The sequence below is a fragment of the Notamacropus eugenii genome, chromosome 3, assembly GCF_028372415.1.
Source record: "Notamacropus eugenii isolate mMacEug1 chromosome 3, mMacEug1.pri_v2, whole genome shotgun sequence".
Classification (NCBI taxonomy): Eukaryota; Metazoa; Chordata; class Mammalia; order Diprotodontia; family Macropodidae; genus Notamacropus; species Notamacropus eugenii.
Genome location: NC_092874.1, coordinates 348,161,906 through 348,181,365, shown reverse-complemented (window position 1 = coordinate 348,181,365; position 19,460 = coordinate 348,161,906). Strand labels below are relative to the sequence as shown.

Below are 19,460 nucleotides of genomic sequence, written 5' to 3'. Positions count from 1 at the left end.
CCATTCATCATTTCTTATAGAAGTCTCCATTACATTCCTGTACCATAATTCATTTAACCATTCTTCCCCAATTAGTAAGCATCTACTTCTTTTTTCTGATTCCTTACTATCACAAAAAGTCCTGCTATAAATATTTTGGTGTATATGGAGACTTTCTTCTAATCAATAGCCTCCTTAATAGCAATGAAATCTCAGTCCAAGGGCGTGAATTTTTAGTCATGTTATTTGCATAATTTCAAATTGCTTTTTATTACTCATTTAATTTTAAATTGCTTATTATACCTGTGAAGAGGTGTTCCCTATCCTCTGTGCATGCCCAGATACCAGAGCAAGCCATACAAACTGATTCACAGCTCTACCAACGATGCTCCAGTATGCTTGTCTTCCCACAATCTCTCCAACGTTGATTATTGAAATTTTTGTCATCTTTGACAATTTACTGGGTTTGAGATGAGACCTCAGGGTTGTTTTGACTTACATTTCTCTTATTATTTGTGATTTGGAGCATTATTTCATACTTTACAAAATTTTTTTGAGAGTGGTTTGTATATATCCTTTGATCACTTACCTATTGAGGAATGGCTACTGATCATAAAATACATGACTATAAATATGTCTCTGCATAAAGACATATATGCATATGTATACCTGTTAATTGTTTATATGTCTTAGATATCAAACCCTTTATCAGAGAAATTTGATAAAAAGATTTTTTTTCCCATTCAACCACCTTCCCTTCTTATCCTAGGTATATAAATTTTATCTGTGCAAACGTTTTTTAGTTTCTTGAATCAAAGTATTTATTTTATCTTTTATGATTGCCTCTGTATCTTCTTAGGTTAAAAATATATCCTACTCATAGAGGTGAGAAGTATATTTTTTGTTTCTCTGGTAATTTTTTGTTGTATGATATTAATGTTAAGGACACGAATCCATTTAGAATGTATTGTGGAATGTGATATATTGGTATTTTCCCCTGAAAAAGAAAGTTTTAATTCAATCAAGGTCTTTAATCCATCTTAATTCCTCCATTTGGGAAAAAGTACCTATTCAAATAAGTGATTTTTGTGGTAAATCAGTATCTAAACTAGGAAAGAAAAAGGAGTGAACCCACATACAAAGCTACATATCCAAATGAGATTTATTGATGGATTTTTTTTATAGCCCATTGAACCTCAGGATATCTGAAGATAGTGAATGCCTCTAGTTTTCAGGTCTGTTTCTTGAGTTGGGCTTCTCTTAGCTGTGTGAGTGACAGATCAGCTCTTGGGAAAGCTCTTGCTTTTCCTTATCCATCTCTGACCTCCTATGTCTAGAATACTCTTCCTCTTTGCCTCCAATTTTTGGAATCTCAAACTCCTCTCATGGCTCAGCTGTGATGTCACCTCCAACATGAGCCCCCTTAATAAAAGGATTTGTTCTGTGAAATTTGAATTCAGTCAACAACCAGCACTTGAGGACTTAGAGGGCCACATGTGACCTCAAGGCTGCAGGTTCTCTACCTCTGCCTTATACCCTACAATATAGTTGATTCAGTGACATTGGTCTCCTTGCTGTCCTATGAACAATACCCTCCATTTCTCAGCTATGGGAATTTTCTCTACCTGTCACCCATTCCTGTAATGCTCTCCTTCCTCCTCTCCACCTCTAGGATTCTCTGACTTTTTTAAGTCCCAACTAAAATCCTACTACCTTCTACAGCTAGCCTTTCCCAATCCCTCTTAATTCTAGTACCTCCTGACTATTAATAGTTTCCTATTTATCCTGCATAGTTCTTGTTTGCACAGATTTTTTTACTTGTTGTCTCCCCATTAGATTGCAAAGTTCCTTTAAGGTAAGATCGTCTTTTGTCTTTCTTTGTATCCCTAGTGCTTAGCATAGTGCCTGACAAGTAGTAGGTTACTTAATAAGTGCTTAGTGACTGACTAATAACATATTTACTCCAGAGCTGTTCGTTCCCTTTTACTCCTTCCTCTCAGCTGTCATCCTGTTTCTGGAGAATGCTCTTGCAAACCAGGTTGGTCTGGACTCTACTGCAATGAGACCTGTGCTCCTGGATTCTATGGGGAATCCTGTCAGCAGCTATGCAGCTGCCAGAATGGTGCCGACTGTGATAGTGTGACGGGGAAATGCTTCTGTGCTCCTGGATTTAAGGTGAATTACTTTGACTTTGGCCTGCGTCAGGGAGATCTAGCAAGGTAAAGTTTAGAGGAGGAAAGAGTTGAAATCTGGAGAATATGAAATGTAGCAATTTAATGAAAATTGCTGCAATAAATCAATTTTCCAGAAATTACTCACCTTCTGAAAGAGAAGCAGCCTAGCATAGTTACTGGAGAGCTGGCTAGGAAGACCTGTGTCCAAGGCCTGTCTCCAACAAACACTGCCAGTGTGATCCAGGGTCACTTAGGCAGTTGTGGTTACTTTGCAGAAAAGATTCTGACCTGCGCTGGTAGAGGGAGTTTCCCCACCTGGGAGTTCCCTGTATCGATGATAGATGCAGTCCCAAACTCTCTGAGAGAAAGGGGAAAGAGAAATACTGTAATGTTTATTATTGAACAGAAAATAGAAAGTCTAATTTAAAAAAAAGAAAAGATACTAAAGCAAATTTGAAACCTTATCACTTGTTACTTATTCTTCCTATTTTTATTTAAACAGCTGACAAAGTATATTTTAGGAGAGTCTGAGCTATTTCCATTTTAAATTCACTATTTTAAGGATAAGCAAACTGTGACAGGAAGAGTTTCCATATGTATAGTCAGAGAGGTGGAAAGGCTAGTAGCAGTTTATCTTGCCACACTTGAGTTATTCTAGATTCTGATTCTTTCCTCTTTTTAAAAACTATAAAAGAAAGTGATTTCACAGCTTCATTTAAAAATTTGTCCTTGTGTTTAATAACATTCAAATGTCAAGAAATTTATCTTTCTATTTATCCTAAGCCCTTGGAAAAACAGCATGGCATAATACAAAAATTTTGAACTTGAAGTTAGGAAAAATCTGGGTTTGCATTCTGGCTCTGACACTTAATTACTGGCCTTAGCAAATAGCTTTGCTTCTCCTGATCCCATAAAATGGGGATGATAACACTTGTTTTGCTTACTTCATAAGATTGCTATTAGGAAAGTGCGTAGTAAATTTTAAATTACTATATAAAATGAAGATACTTATATAAATGTGATGCCACCATTCATATATGAAAACCTGTCACATGTCACTGTTACTTAACAAATCACCTCCCAGTCTACTTATATTCTCCAAACTCAAAGAAAAGTAAAGGTAGACTCTCAAATATTCACCTGCTGATCACAATATTTCATTGGTAGGGAAGGTGGGACACTATCATTTAAGAAAATGTTAATGTTTATTTGCTGTGTTATATTTATAGTAATATTCCTAATTTACAATCACATTGTCTCTTTTTAGTCATGATAAAAATTGTTACTATTGATTATATAATATGATCCCCCTTATAAGTTATGCAAAACTAATTTGATAAGAGTTACCTAGCAACATGGGCTACACAGCAGTGTATCCCAAACTGGGGTGGAGCCAATGCCAGCTCAGATCATATTAAAGTCTTTATTTAACAGACCATATACTGGTGAGAGTATAACAATACTTTTGAGTAAATTTACTGGCCAATGGCATTACAGAGGTTGAAAGTAAGGATTCTAGGGTTCTGTGTGGCTTCTAGAACTCATACTTAACATGATTAATTCACGTTTTCATTATTCATGGTTTTTTTTTTAATTTGTGCTTTTCTAGGATGCTACTTGTTCTACCCCTTGTCCCCTAGGGACGTATGGGATAAACTGTTCTTCTCGGTGCAATTGTAAAAATAATGCTGCCTGTTCTCCAGTAGATGGTTCTTGTACCTGCAAAGCAGGTAAGAAGGTCTGACTCACCCCATATGTGAACCAGCAATTAAGAAGATATAATATGAAGTCATATGAGCAAAGTATAGTAGAAGAGGCATAGCGTTGGAGCGTTAGCTCCAGATCTGCCCCTAATTAGCTGTGACCATAAGTCTCTTTAACTCTCTAGGTCACAGGTTTCCTCTTCTATAGAATGAAGGCATTTGGAGTGGGTGAGCACAACACTCTCTTCCAATTGGAAAATCCTATGATTTTATCAACTTTGGAAAAAATGCAGTCACAGATAATTATACATCTCTGTCCATGCATTAAGTTAGTCAGCCTCCAACCTGGACCTGACAGTAGAGTCACTACAAGAAATGCTTTGCACAAAGCCCATTTTGTGGGAGGGTCAGAAGGGTCACTGATAGGTGTGACAGCAACCAAGAAGCACAAGATAACCTATATGATTAATTATGCTTTAAGGATAAATACACTTTTAAATACACTTTCTTTTTTTGGTTTTATGTTGTTTGGCTTTTTTTTTTTTTTTAGAAAAATGGCATTTAATTCCTTATAAAACTCACTATAATACAGTGGGTCTGACTGAATATTAAGGAGATTTCTATACCCCCACTCAAATTGCTCATTCATGTTTACTGGATGCTGGCCCCTCTCTGTAGTCTCACAGGTTATGTCCATCCTTTGTTCAGTTTCGTTCTCTCCCCTCCCCTTCCTTCTTTTCTCCCCTAAAACCTTGGACCTCGTTCACTCTGAAGCCCGTGGATTGAACAACGAAGGGTCCCTGACCAAGCTCTATTCGATGGCTGGTTTTGGACCCCCCTGGCTTAGAGTGGATGTCAATAGTAGCAGTTTCTCTTCCAAACAACAACCCTGAGGCTCCTGCCTGTGCCAGAGTGATTTATCTGTTTATTTTTTCTTTTCTATGAAAGGGGCCATTGCCTTGACTACCTTTTAAAAAGGCTTATTCACTGAATGGACATTACCTCACTTTAAGCGAGTGTCTGAAAAGGCCTTAGCCTAAAAGACCAAAGTCTCCCAGTGCATCCTGGGCCGCCTCCAGTCATCCTGATGAATATCTGGTCACTGGATCCAGATGGCTAAGGAGGAGAAAGTGAGGCTGGTGACCTGCGCAGCCCTCACTCAAATTAAAGTCAAGTCCAAGTCATGTCATCACTTTTCTGATGTCATGGTCTTCTTCAAAAATAAAGGACAAACAAAACAACAACAGTTTTAGAGTACATGAAGGGAAGTAGTTATTAAAATAGAATACAGATTAAAGAGGTAGGAAGAGACCAGGCTGTGAAGCACTTTAAAATGCCAGAGAGAGGTCTTTATATTTTTATATTTGACCCTAGAATAGAGAGCTGGTGGGGTTTACCTGGCAGGGGAAAGAATGAAATGTCAGACCTACACTTTAGGAAAAATGATTTTGGCACTTATGTGGAAGATGGACTGGATCAGGTGGACCAAGCAGAAAACTATTACAATAAAAGATCAGATGTGAGGTTATGAGAATTGTATTAAGGTAGTAATTATGTGAGTGGAGAGAAGGGGATGGATACAAGAAAGGGAAAGGTAGAAATGACAAGATTTAATGAGATTGGGTATGTGGGGTGAATGTGAGAGGAGGCAAGGGTAGCACTGAGGTTGTAAGCCTGGATGACTTGGATGATAGTGGTGTCCTCAACAGTAGTTAGGAAGGTCTAGAAGAGGGGAAGGTTCAAGGATAAAGGTAACAAGTTCTGCTTGGTGTAAGCTGAGTTTGAGATTCCTGGGGACAGCTGTTTTGAGATATCTAAGAGACAGTTGGTCTTACAGAAATGAAACCCAGAAGAAAAAATAGTGCTGCATATATGGTTCTGGGAATCATCAGCACAGATATCATCAACTCTTTGAGAACTGGAGAGATCACCAAGTGGGATAATTTAGAGAAGGCAGAGAAGAGGGCCTAGGACAGAGCTTTGAAGGGTACCTGCAGTTAATGTTACTCAAATGAAGATCCAATAAAAAAAAAGCTGAGGTAGGATCAGGAAGGAGAAGCAGGAGACAAGTATCATGAAAACTCAGGAACACATGGTGATCTACACTCTCAAAAGCTGTAGAGAGGTCAAGAAGAATGAGCATTGAGGAAAAAAAAACCATTAGATTTGACAATTAAGAAATCATTGATAACTTTGGAGAAGATTGTTTGTGATGGATGATAAGATCAAAAGGTTGATAGAGGATTCACTGGTGAATGAGAAGAGTGGGAAGTGGCAGTCCTTAATGTAGATGGCTTTCTCAAGGGGCTTAGTCAAAAAGGGAAGAAGAGATCTCAGACAATAGATAGTGGACATGGTTGGATGAAATGAGGATTTTATTTTTAAATGGGACGTGTTTGTAAATTTCGGAGAGTTAATATACATAGGGAAAGAATGAAGATTAAAGAGACTGGGGCCAATCTGATGGAGATATCAGAAAGGCTCAAGGGTACATCTACAAGGGTTTGTCTTGTCAAGGAAAAGATCCACCTCCTTCACCTGGGACTGCAGTGAGAGAGAGATAATGGGGAAAGTAGTATGGGCAATGTGAAATCAGTGTGGCTATAAATAGTATGAATAGCTGCCTTTATTTCCTCAACATATTGACTGTACTCTGCTGTCGTAGGTTGGCATGGTGTGGATTGTTCCATCAACTGTCCCAGTGGCAAATGGGGCTTTGGCTGCAACTCAACCTGTGAATGCCTAAACAGAGGAGCTTGCAGTGCTCTGGATGGAACTTGTACCTGTGCTCCTGGATGGCGAGGCGAGAAATGTGAATTTGCTTGCCAGGTAAAATTTAAGACATCTAACTGGGAAAGCATGTGAACTTCTCTCTTTCAGAGCACGTCTGCTGAGAATTTTCTGCTGTTTTGCTGGATAGCTTGGGTGAATTTAAACAATGCCCAGAGAGATAGTAGAATTATTGAATTCTTTAGATTCATATCCTTTGGAAGTGTTTGTGAAAAGTAGGAGACATGAGTAGGGTAGAAAAAAGGAAACTGGGAAATTTCCATGTGGTCTGCAATATTCAAAGTATCTGGTTGGTGTCAGGTAATGGGAAAACATCATCCTTTTCATTCTTTCCTTTTCTCTCCTTCCCCTGATCTCTATTTCCCATTTAAATGCACTTCTTGATTTTTTTTCTTCTCCATTTATATAAAATCATTAACATTTAATAAGCGTCTAACCTGTGCTTATCATAGTAATCTTTAGGTTATAAAAGAAGTACTAGAACACTTTCAGATATTTATATGGTACTTTAAAAATCTATAAAAAATGTCAAACATCTATTTGTGGGGTAATAAATTTATATAGCATTTCCTATTTCAAAAATCATACTATTCACTTCTTTACTTAGAACATAAAAGCCTATATATTTTGCAGGCAGATAAAAGGTCATAATATCTAGAGCTAGAAAAGCCCTCAAAGTCATAGTGGAGTAGGAAGAGCACTGGTTCTCAAGTAGGAGGATCTGACTTCAAATCTCACCCCTAATGCTGACTACCTTTGGGCCTATGACTTAATCTCCCTAGGCTTCAATTTCCTCTTCTATAGATGGAGTGGGTCAGAATATATGGCCTCTGAAATCCTTTCCAGCTTTAAATATATGTTTCTCTGAATTAGTTCAGCCCTTGTATTTTATAGATCAGGAAACTAGCTGCATGCATTCTCTAATAATATAACACCTCTTTTATTTCCCTGGCTCCAAGGACTACTTTGTCAGTTTCACACCTGTCAATCAGTACTTGTTGAATAACTGACTTACCTCCATTTAGACCTCTCTCTCAGCCTTTTCCACCCGAGACACTGAATTTCATCGACAGTATTTTTATCTTCAAAGAACATACTGTGATCATAATATGAAAGCAGTTGAAATGCAGCATTATTGAAGCGTGCCCACTAGCAGAGGAGACCCTTTCTCCTCACCATTTCATCCAAGCAGAACTCCATTTTCAAAGGTACAGAAGAAACTGTTAATAGACCACATGAAGGTTCTATCCCTGGATGCCCTAGATATTCACCAGGAGCTAAGTAGGTTTCACCAAATCACATCTTAACTTTGAGCAAATTTTCAGTATTTTGAATCTGAAGATTTTTCTTTCCTTCACAATCTAATTACAGTATAGGCAAAAGAAAACTCTTGAACATCATAATGTTCCTCTTTTTTTTACATCCAATGTATTAGCAAATTAAACTATTTTTTTCTACTCAAGTTCCATTATTTTGTTCTGCTCTGGAATTTTAAAATTTTTTTGATAAAACTATGTATTCATTTTCAGTCTTTAGAGGCAAGTAAAACTGGCTTAAAACTGGCTTTTAAATTGAATACCACTCTTCACCCCCACCATCCCCATTCCCTTCAGATGTCCTTTGCATGGGTCTTCCTAGGGATATCATTATGCCATCAATACCATCATCACACATGTCTTCTGTCAATTTTATATACCTTTTCCCCTTGTTAGCTACAATTATATATTTTCTTTAGTTGGGAGAGTGCTACTGGTGTCCTCCCCTGCAGCTGCCTTATAGACTAACTATAGCACTGGAGGGAAAAGCTGTAATATCCTTCTCCTACAGTCTTAAGTGTCATGCTCATAAAATATTTGATTTCTGTTGTGATATAGAAAAATGTCTATAAAAATTAAATGGCAGGATACCTCAGTAAGGTTTTGCATTATAATTTACAATATACTAAAATTTATCATGTTATTTTCTAAAAGACGGGAAGTATGACTTTTAGATAAACTGTTTTAAAATAAACATGTAAGTGAAAAGTTTGTAGGATCAGATCATTTCTAATCTTTTCAGCCCATTGTACACATAGAACTGTAAAGAAAAGGAAGAATCTTACTTTTTCTTCTACTTAATACATAAATAGGCAGTATAGAATAGTGGATAATAGTCAAGATCTAGAGTCAGGAAGGCTTTGGTTCAAATTCTACCTCAGACATTTATTAACCATGTCACCCTGGCCAACTGACTTAAACTCCCTGAACCTCATTTTCATCATCTGTAAAATTAGGCAGTTAAATCTGATGATGTTTAAAGTTTCTCCTAGGTACTGGTCTCCCTATCTCACTGAGTCTGGAAGTGCAACAGCCATTCACAGGCCTGCTCCTCCTGCTCAATGGAATGATGGTTTCAGCCTATACCATTTTTCTAAACTGGGCTAGCTTGCCCCTCCTTAGGCAACTTGATGACTCTCCTCTCCCAGGGGCTCACTATATTAATGCCAGACTTAGCCTGGACACCTTTAGCCCTCTTGGAGCTCAAAACTCCTAAACACAAGCAATTCACCAGCCTCTAAGTAGCAGAGCTTACAGGCAAGCACTGTCATGCTTGGCCCTTCTGGTTCTAAATCTATAATTTTAACATCTGTTTCTGTGGGAGAGATTAAATAGTATGAGGTTTTCTGATTCAGTCTTTCCACATTTATCTGTCTCACTCTTAAATCAGAAAATTTCTTGTTGCTTAGACTTTTCAACAGAATAAAGATGCTAAGGAGAAAAAAAAATATGGTTTTTTCCTTTCACTTACGGTTTAGTGTGACTGATAGAGAAGCTGAGATGGCAACTGAACTGAATCTGTAGACTTTTACTTAATAGTTTATTTAAAAATTATTTTGAAAAGCATCATGTAAAAGTCATCATCTTAACTTTGTAATTTAACCAATTCCAAATTATATGATAAAATCTTTGCGGGGGGTGGAATATTATTTATGCTAAGGTAGGAAATTCTTTCAATTAAGTGGGTAAAGAAATAAGAAAAACAGAGGAGGGTAGTTATTTCCATAATATCTAAAATGACGTGCTTTACCGTTGCCTCTCTCCTCCTCTGAACCCTATGTTCTCTAATCTTCCGCATCTTTCACTGCTGTGTTTGAACAACTATATTGACAGGATGGAACATATGGGCTGAACTGCATGGAGCGCTGTGACTGTAGTCATGCAGATGGCTGCCATCCCACCACTGGCTATTGCCACTGTCTCCCTGGATGGTCAGGTAAGAGTCAGAGGTTTAGAGAGAAAAACTAGCTAATACAAAAGCCCACACTGTCCTTTGCAGCCCCTTTTCTCTCCTTCAACAAAATAACATATCAATCTTTTAGTAACCGAGGAAAATTAAAACCCTTAGTACTGATAGAATACTGCTAAATATCTTCATGAGCTTATCTCTGACACAACCTGACAATTCCAACAAATTATTTCACCTCTCTGGGCATCATTTTCCTTACCTGTAATGTAAAGGAATCATATTAAATGACTTCTGTGGTCTTTATCAGATTTGATCTTATGATTTTCATAGAGAAACATGGAAAATAATGCAAATGTAAGTAAAGAGTAAGCCAAAACCTTTACAATTGAGTGACTTCTGTTCAACTTGATAGCTATTTATTTAGTGGTTACTATGTGAAAAGTACTAGATTAGGTGCTGCAGATATACAGATAGATACACAGGATCTGCTTACACTCTAATAGAAGAAAAAATTCATACAAAAATATTTATGATAGAAAAGACCGTATGATAAATGCAGAGGAAAGGTCCAGACAAAATGCTATCAGAAACTTGAGAAGGAGTGGAAATTAAATGAAGCTGTAAAGATGAATGAAAACTATAAAGCCGAAAGGTCTCCAAAGGTTTGGGTGTTCATTCCTGGGTGTAATTTTTTTAAACAAACATGATCTTAAAGCATGGTAGGTCCAGATTGCTCTTTTGAACCAATTAGACAACTATATTCAAGAATTTCTTTTTTATTATATTGCTTTATGGTTGGTTATTTTAATTACTGAGTCCATCAAGGTAATAGTTGTTTTGTTCATGAGAACAGTGTTATTTGCTGATATGATGTAGGTAGGTATTTAACATTATATCTGAGTATCTCAAGTGTGTTAAAATATTCCTGTTTTGTTAAAATTTTTTAATTGAGCTTAAATTAAGCTAAATGAAACATATTCAAGTAATTTTAAATTATCAAGAAAAAAAATCAAAATACCATACTCTTCTAGAAGAGTGTCTTCTAATGATAGAATCATTCACAATTTTTTAAACATGTAATTCCAAAAGTATAATAAAAACAGCACTGAATCTTCAGTAAAATGTTGCAGTTTTAAACCAGGCATTGAGTGAAAGATAGGTTATGTATTCTCAAACCTTTAAAAAAATCATGTCATCAATAGAGGGGAATCAATACTGCTGAGCACTTTACAGCTTTCAATTCAGTCGCTTTTATGTTTTGGAAACCATGGGATTACTAGGAAGGTCTATTTTAACTTTCCACTGCCTATACTTCTAATACATAAATGACAGTTTAGACTTGGGACTTGAGAAAAAAAAATTCTCCCATCACATCTTGAAACAAGCCAGGGAGTTTTGCTACTCTTTTTAGAAGAAAGTACTTAGTTTGCTTGAGTGAATGAATGAATGAAAAAACATTTATTAAGCTAGTTAATCAAATACTAAGAATATAAAAAAGAGAAAAGACAGTCCTGCTCTCAAAAAGCTCAGGCTAATGGGTGAGACAACAGACAAACAAATATGTACAAACAAGGCATATATGGAAAAAATAGGAAATAATTTAGAGAGAGAAGGCATTAAAGTTAGGAGAGGTTGGGAAAGTAATTTTGTAGAAGGTGGGATTTTAGTTTAGCTAGGATACGTCAGTATACACAACATGCTAAGCACTATGCCAAATATGCTGGAAATGCAAATACAAACCAGCAAAATAATTACTTGTCTGTAAGATGGGGGAAAAAAAGTGAGAAATCAAACTGAAATAGGCATTAAGGAAGACTGCTCAGACAAGCTGCATCTTTAGCTTCTTAGCTAGGTTTTTATAGCTTTTTAGATGTATTTAGAGTACGTAGCCACTAGCATTCTGTGGCAGAAAAGGAAATGGAGACGTTATGCAAGCCTTGGAGTCACAAGAATTGTTAAAAGTCAGATTTGTTCGTCTGGGAAAGGCATTTTGCTGAGATTAATTTTACCAGAATTCTCTATATTGGAAGGAAATCTCTAAGATAGTAGAGGCCCTTTTAAAACAGAATCATTCTTGTTCATTCTGTTGTAGGGAAGTAAAGTACAAACCCTATAGCTCTGTTTCTTTGATCTCAGAGGTTACTTTATCAGGGAGAAAGTGTTTTCCCCAAACCCATGGAACTCAGATGATACTGCCTCTTCCACAAGTCCAAGGATTGCACATTTTTTTCCTGGTGAAGAAAAGACCTTTCTAATAGGAAGGTGAGGTAATTTTTTTGCTCTTGGCCACACCAAATCTGCCTTTGTTATATTAATATCTTAAGTGGTATTAAGAGGACATCAGGATATTCTTGTATTCACTAGCAGTTATGTGGCTCTCTGCTTTGGTTGAGAACCAGACAGTAGAAGCCACATCCTAAGTGTGCATGAGAAAGGACGCAAATGCTGGCCTGCGGCCTGGAAGAAAATGCTGCATTCCACTGTCTGGGTCATGAGAGACAGGAATTGGCAATTCAGATCATCCTGTCTGGCCTTAGATTTGTAAGGACTCCATGGGAAATAACATTGATTCTTCCATGTCCATCATTATGTAGCTGTGCCTGTATTTAGCAAGGGATATCACATAGTGATTGAGTCAATTTACCATATGAAAATCTATTGGTTTTTTAGCTTTCAAGTAATTTCTACTTATAAGCAGCCTCAGGTAACTCATCTTGGTATTTTTCTAAGGCTTGTGAGCTGGGATATTAATCTCTAATTATTTTAGCCCCCCGTATGACATTTCTTTACAGATGTATTTCTTCCTAAAATATACCCTCTACTAAATGTACAGAGCATCTACTGGGAGCTCACAGAGATGAGAAGAAGGTTGCTGAGGGTTTCAAAAATATACTATATTTAGACTAAAAACTTTAACCAAGGATAGGAGTAAACACTGCTGGTTAAAAACTCTACTGTTTTTTAGCCCAAGCCTGGATGTTTAATCATCTACAAACTTGCCACAAGTATGTGCGTTGTAAGGGGCTTCTGATGCAAAGTGTTGTTTTTAATTTGAACAACTTTTGAGCCAAGTGATTAACATCAGTGAGAGAGTTAAGTTCATTTATTTCTCATCCCTCTTCTTGTTCAGAAGGTTATAGGACACATTGTCATTTGGCAAGGAGGTAGAGTTCATGAAAGCAATGTGATTTTTGAGCACAGTCATTACAAATTAGAGAAAATTTGACAAGTGCTTGAACTCTCCGTGACTCTATAAGAATGAAATCTGTGTTCCAAATAGGGCTTTACTGTGAGAGAGGCTATTTTGATAGGGGAAAGGATTGTGCCACAGTCTTAGAATTCAATATCAATGTTTGGGAATCTGTTCTCTTCCCTTCTAGTATTCCACAGCTTTAATTTGAGATATAATTCTCTGACCTGGTACACTTAAAAAAATTTCAGCTTTCTTACAAATTGGGAAATCTCCCTCTTTTTTTCCTCAAGCTTCTTGTGATTTCCCCAATCATATTTTACCTCTTCTGATAAAGAACCAGAGATATAGCTTTTTATTTCTACTGTATATAGTAGACTCTTCTTATTGGGAGAGTGGGCACTACTCTACCTCCACAGTTGTGTGTCTATTTTCCTAGTTCCCCAAGAGAAAATATAAATAAGCAACAGAAATTCCTGATTTGTGAATTTGTGTTTCTCAACTAAATTTAGGATCTCAATTAAAATTCTCAGAGAGCAGAGTTTTTCTTCATAGATTTTGACCAAAAAGGGACAAATGCCAGCAAAACAGACGAAAATGACAACTGAAAGATATGTCAGTATACATTCAACATGAAACAACCCAACCCTGCTACAGTACTGTACGATGAGAATGGATTCAAGTGATTATCCTGCATTATCAGTCATAGGCTAAAATTCAGTCCTGTTAAATATACAAATTATATTTGGGACACATAGTATTATAGAAATACCATTGGAATGTGAATCAGGAGACTGATATTTTACCATATCTGCTAATATAACCTTCTAGAAGTCACTTAACATCCTTGAAACTCATCTATAAAATAGGAATATTAAACTAACCATTCTCTAAGATCTCTTAGATTTTAGAACATACACATACAGAGTCTTTTGGGGGATATTACTTAATTTAACCACCCAGTATGTACTCCAGTATGTTCTATATAGGTATAGCCCATAGGTCCAGAATTTGCCTAAATAAACCCAGACAAAAGCAGGCCACAAGTCTGAACAGAGATTCTCTTAAAAAGATGCTCCCTCCACAGCTGAAGTTTTGAACCCCAGTCTCAGAAGCCCCAGGGCTTGAGTTGAATAGAAAGTAAATTACTTGCTATGGTGAGTCACCCGTTTTTATGCCTTCTTCAGAATATCAACAACCTTCAAGGGATGAAGTTCAATATTTTTAATGGCTTTTGCTTGAATGATTATTGAATTATAGCTTTGAATTGGACTTCAAAACTATTTGATGGTAGGCAAGCTATGAAAATTCTCAGCCTCAGTTTCCTTGTCTGTAAAATATGAAAAATACTTCTACTATCTCTTCTTAGGGTTGTTGTGAGGGAACACACTGTATTCCTAAAGTACTTCTACAGTATAAATGTGAATAATTATATTCCAAATAAAGTTTCATACTTAGCATTTCACATTTTAGGAAATTTAAATTTGTAACAGCTAGAATTTAAATAAGTTTAAGGTTTGTGAAGCACTTTACATATGTTAACTGATTTTATCATCGCAACAATCCTGTGTAGTACGTGCTATTGTTATTATACAGATGAGGAGCTGAGACCGAGATGTTAAGTGACCTGCCCAATATCACATGGCTAGTAAATGTCTGAGTCAGGATTTGACTGCAGTTCCAGTGTTCTATCCACTATACTGCATATATAGCTGCATATAGATATCTAAGGCTAGTATCTCATAAGGGAGATGCTAAACTTATCCCAGATAAAATATGAAGATTATAGTTCTTTATGCTTTATAGGCTATTCCAGACTTTTTAATTTTTCAAGTCTCCTACAACATCCTTTTCCCCCACCCCCTCAACTGAAGATGTCACCTTTATTTAAAAAAAAAAGTGAGATCATTCAATAAGGTCATTTAATAACAGCTCCTTCATCCCCTTCTCAGATCACCTAGAGATCTTGCTTCTCTATCTCCTCTTTCATCTGTCTTTCTTGGAAGTGACCCTTCTCTGTGCCAAGGTGAATCCCTCTAACATGCACCCTTCATCCTGCTCCTTCCTTGTCCTCTTCCCCTCCATCATCCCCCTTCTCACTCTGATCTTCAGCCTCTCTCTATTTGCTCCTTATTTTCACCTTAAAAACATGTCCTGTCTCCCCATTCCTAAAAAATTCTCACTTGATCCAACCATTCTCACTAGCTCCTGTCTGATATTTCTTCTCTCTTCTCCACTTGACCCCTTGAAAAAGCCATTTGGTCCCTCCACCTGTTCTCCCTTTTCTTGCTTCTAAGCATTCTCTGCATTCTGGCTCAATCTCATCATTCAACTGAATAGTCTTCAAAGTCACCAATGATCTTGTAATGACTTTTTTTCGTTCTTTATCCTTTTTGACTTCTCTGCAGCCTTCAATCGCTTTCTTCTCCTGTATACACTCTCCTCTCTGGGCTTTTTTGACGCTGTTTTCTTCTTTTCCTACCTGTCCAATTGCTCTCACTCTCCTTTGTTGGTTCTTCATTCAGGTCATGCCCACTCACCAAAGTGTTCTTCAAGGCATCATGGGCTCTCTTCTCCCTCTGTACTATCTCTCTTAGTGATCCCATCAGCTCCCATGGGCTCAGTTATTATCTTTATGCAGGTGACTCCCAGAGTGGCGTATTCAACTTTTAATTTCTCACTTGCATTTCTGTTCTGCATCACCAATTGCCTCTAGTACATATCTATCTGGATGTTCCATAGGCATCTCAAATTCAACATGCCCAAAACAGAATTCATTATCTTTCACAACCCTTCCTTTTTCCAGACCATTCTATTATTTTCTTTTTTTTTGTAATTTTTAAAATTTATTTTAAATTTAAATACCAAAAATAAAAAATGACATTTCCTTGTATACAACAGAACATGAGAAGATTCAATATAAAACAATAAATTTCCATTTCAAGAAAACCTATATAATAAATACTACACATCATTTTCAAAGCTCCCCAGCTTTTCTTTATTTCCTCATAAGTTTTCTTTTGTTCTCTACTGTATACCTTTTACTTTATTTTTCTCCTCCCCCTGGCATAATTAAGCATGGATATGTGTGTGTATATATACATAGGTATCTATAAACATTCATATACATACATATATACACTCATAGACATATGTAAGACCATACTATGCTTATTTCTACTTGTCACCTCTTTCTCTGAAGGTAGACAACATCTTAATTCATAAGTCCAAGTCTTTCCATGTTTTTTTTTTAAATCAACCACAGTAACATTCCAGCCCAATCACATCCTATCTGAGAGATTGTCTATGAAAGTTTTCCCCAATTTTCTGCATTCCTTCTATTCTTGGCTGCATAAGCTTTATTTATGCAAGACAATTCTAATTTAAAATAATCCAGATTATCCATTTTATACTTTAACAATGTTCTCACTTTATAATATAGTTTAAGGTCTCTTTCCTATTATTTTCAAGGACATTGTGAGCCAGTTACCCAAGCTTACAATCTCACTGTCATCCTTGACTCCTCCATATACTTAGTCTGTTGCCAAGTTTTGTCATTTCTACTATTATAAACTCTCATATATGTGTATGTGTGTGTGTGTGTGTGTGTGTGTGTGTGTGTGTGTGTGTATGTATAAAACTTCCTCTTCTTTGTATTCACACAGCCACCTTCCCAGAGCAGGCTCTTATTGCCTCATACCTGGACTGTTACAATATCTTTCTGGTTGGTCACCCTGTCTTGACTACCTGTATATCTCTACATATAGTAAGATAGTTTGGGAGGGAGGGGCCTAGTGGTTGGAGGAAACAAGAAAGCCTTCCTATGGTGCCTAAGCTGCATTTTAAAGGAAGAGAAAGATTCCATGAGGGAGAAGTAAGAAGGAAGCACATTTAGGACATGGGAATTGCCAACATAAAAACACAGAGTGCAGGAAAAGAAGTAATGTTCAAAGAAATCCAATGAAAGTTTGAGAGTAGTTTGCAAAGGGTGGTAAAAGTCAAACAGAGGAGTTTATATTGTATCCTAGGCAATGAGAAACCACTGGAATTGGTTGAGAAACGAGGTCACAGAGTCCGATCTGCACTTAAAGATAATTATCTTGGTATCACTGTAGGATGGACTGGAGTGGGGAGAGGCTGGAGCCAGGGAAACCAATTAGAAGGCTATTGCAATAATCTGATTGAGAGATGAGGAGGGCCTGAACTAAGGTGGTAGCTATATGAATGAAATAAATGGTCATATATGAGAGATACTCTAAAGGAAGAAGTGGTAAAACTTGGGAGTAGATGGCATATGAGGGTTGAGGAAGAGTGAGGATAAGTCAAGACTAAGGCCAAGATTATGACCTTGAGACACTAGAAGGATAGTGGATGGTTTTGACAGAAATAAGAAAATTTGGTAGAGGGAAGACTTAGGGAAAATATAGTAAGTTCTGTTTATATCAGAGATATTCTGTTCCTCCTCTTTTGCATAAGATCATAGATTTAATTAAAGCTGAGGTTGTAAAGGCTATCTAGTCCACCCCCCTCATTTTATTGATGAGGAACCGAGCCCCAGAAAGGCTCTTGTCTATGGTCAAACAGATTTCTTTTTATGGGAGAAAGTATCCAAAAGTTTATTCTTTTGATAATAAGATGCTAGAATTGGTATGAGCTAGGGAACCAAATATTTCTAATATAAGAACTACTACAGCTGTTTCAATTCCTTATTGTTCAGTCATGTTCTAGTCAGTCTGACTCTTTGTAACTCCATTTGGGGTTTTCTTGGCAAAGATACTGGAGTGGTTTGCCATTTCCTTTTCCAGCTCATTTTATATATGAGGAAACTGAGGCAAACAGGGTTCTGTGACTTACCTAGGGTCACACAGCTAGTAAGTATCTGAGGCTAGATGTAAACTCCGAAAAAGGAGTCTTCCTGACTCTCAGCCTGGCACTGTATCCACAGTACCACCTAACAGCCCTATCAATACCTTACTTCCTATTTAATTGCCTCTGAAATATCTCCCACTGATAAGATAACCCTATATTTCAATTATTTGAAGGTATCCATTGTGATAGTGTATGTGCTGAAGGGCACTGGGGCCCAAACTGCTCCCTGCCTTGTCACTGCAAAAATGGGGCATCCTGCTCACCTGATGATGGGATCTGTGAGTGTGCACCAGGTTTCAGAGGCACTACTTGCCAAAGAAGTAAGTAACTCGTCGGGATTTTATTTCCTCCTTTTCTCTGGGGTATGTCTAGAGAATAATTCTCCTCATTAAACTTTTGGCATGAAAGCTGGGGAGGACATATCGTTTGACTTTAGAGATTAGAGTGTAGAAATAGAGGTTAAAATAAACAATGTAGTTGGTTCTCTGTACGCTTGGCAGAATTCACCTCAATAGCAGTTTCTGTACAGTGTTGTTTTTCATTCTATCTTTAATTGCCCATTTAAGTAATCAGACTTCAAACCTTTACAGAGGGTACTTGGCAATAGCAATCAGATATTTTACTTGATCTTAACATCAGTCTTGCAAAGAGTAATCAAAAACCATTTGACCTGCAAACATTCCTTTCAATCCCTAACATTTGAATTGACTCTGCCAGTACCTTACTGCCTTAGTAGTCATCCTTACCTCCTACTGCCATTCCTTATTAAGTTAGTGCTATAGGCAGCAACAGCATGGAGGTAGATTGGTATTAATAAATGCAGTTAGGATCAGTGGAAACATTTGTTTATTGAAAAGTTTCATAATTTGCAAACGTAAAATAAACTTTAGTTAAGTGTGAACCAAACCTCTAAAACCATCACTTTCAGGTTAGCCTGAAACCTTTTGAGCAAGAAAACTCTTTCCCATATAGTCTGCATTTCTTTTTCTGTTGTTATAGTTCTGGAAGGACAGGTAAACTGCATGGTGACTCAGTTGTATTTGAGGTGACCTTATTCTTGTTCATTCCTGTTTTTCATTATTAAAGTTCTCTACAGATTTTTGATTGTGTTGTCTTTGGAGAATTTCATGAGCCATTTCTGACAACACAGACCTTTTCTTCATCTTTGCTATTAATCTAAAATTTGATATAGGAAATAAGAAAAAAGTAATATGGAAAACTACCATGATTTTTCTCTCTGGTTTCAGTTTGCTTACCTGGATTTTATGGACATCGTTGCAGCCAGAAATGTCCTCAATGTGTGCACAGCAGTGGACCGTGCCACCATGTCACTGGACTGTGTGACTGCTTACCTGGCTTCACAGGAGCTCTTTGTAATGAAGGTAAAGACAATTTATCAGAGGTAAATACAGCGACCAGAAATTCCCCAAAGAAGTACTTAAACCTAACCATGTCTTTTGACAATTATATAACTGAAATTTAAAAAATATATATTTTGCTACTTTAGGAGAACCTGGCTCATTGCTTGTT

At 37.0% G+C, this 19,460-nt stretch overlaps 1 protein-coding gene across 1 annotated transcript in view; it reads left to right on the top strand.

Annotated features, from left to right (window-relative positions):
- The window catches only part of MEGF10 (multiple EGF like domains 10), a 161,846-nt gene that overhangs the window by 103,437 nt on the left and 38,949 nt on the right, over positions 1–19,460 (top strand). Inside the window, exons 10-15 of the mRNA XM_072597212.1 lie at positions 1,980–2,154; positions 3,763–3,883; positions 6,522–6,685; positions 9,796–9,898; positions 18,104–18,250; positions 19,178–19,312. Coding sequence (XP_072453313.1) covers positions 1,980–2,154; positions 3,763–3,883; positions 6,522–6,685; positions 9,796–9,898; positions 18,104–18,250; positions 19,178–19,312 — 845 coding nt within the window. The remainder of the gene's footprint in view (positions 1–1,979; positions 2,155–3,762; positions 3,884–6,521; positions 6,686–9,795; positions 9,899–18,103; positions 18,251–19,177; positions 19,313–19,460) is intronic.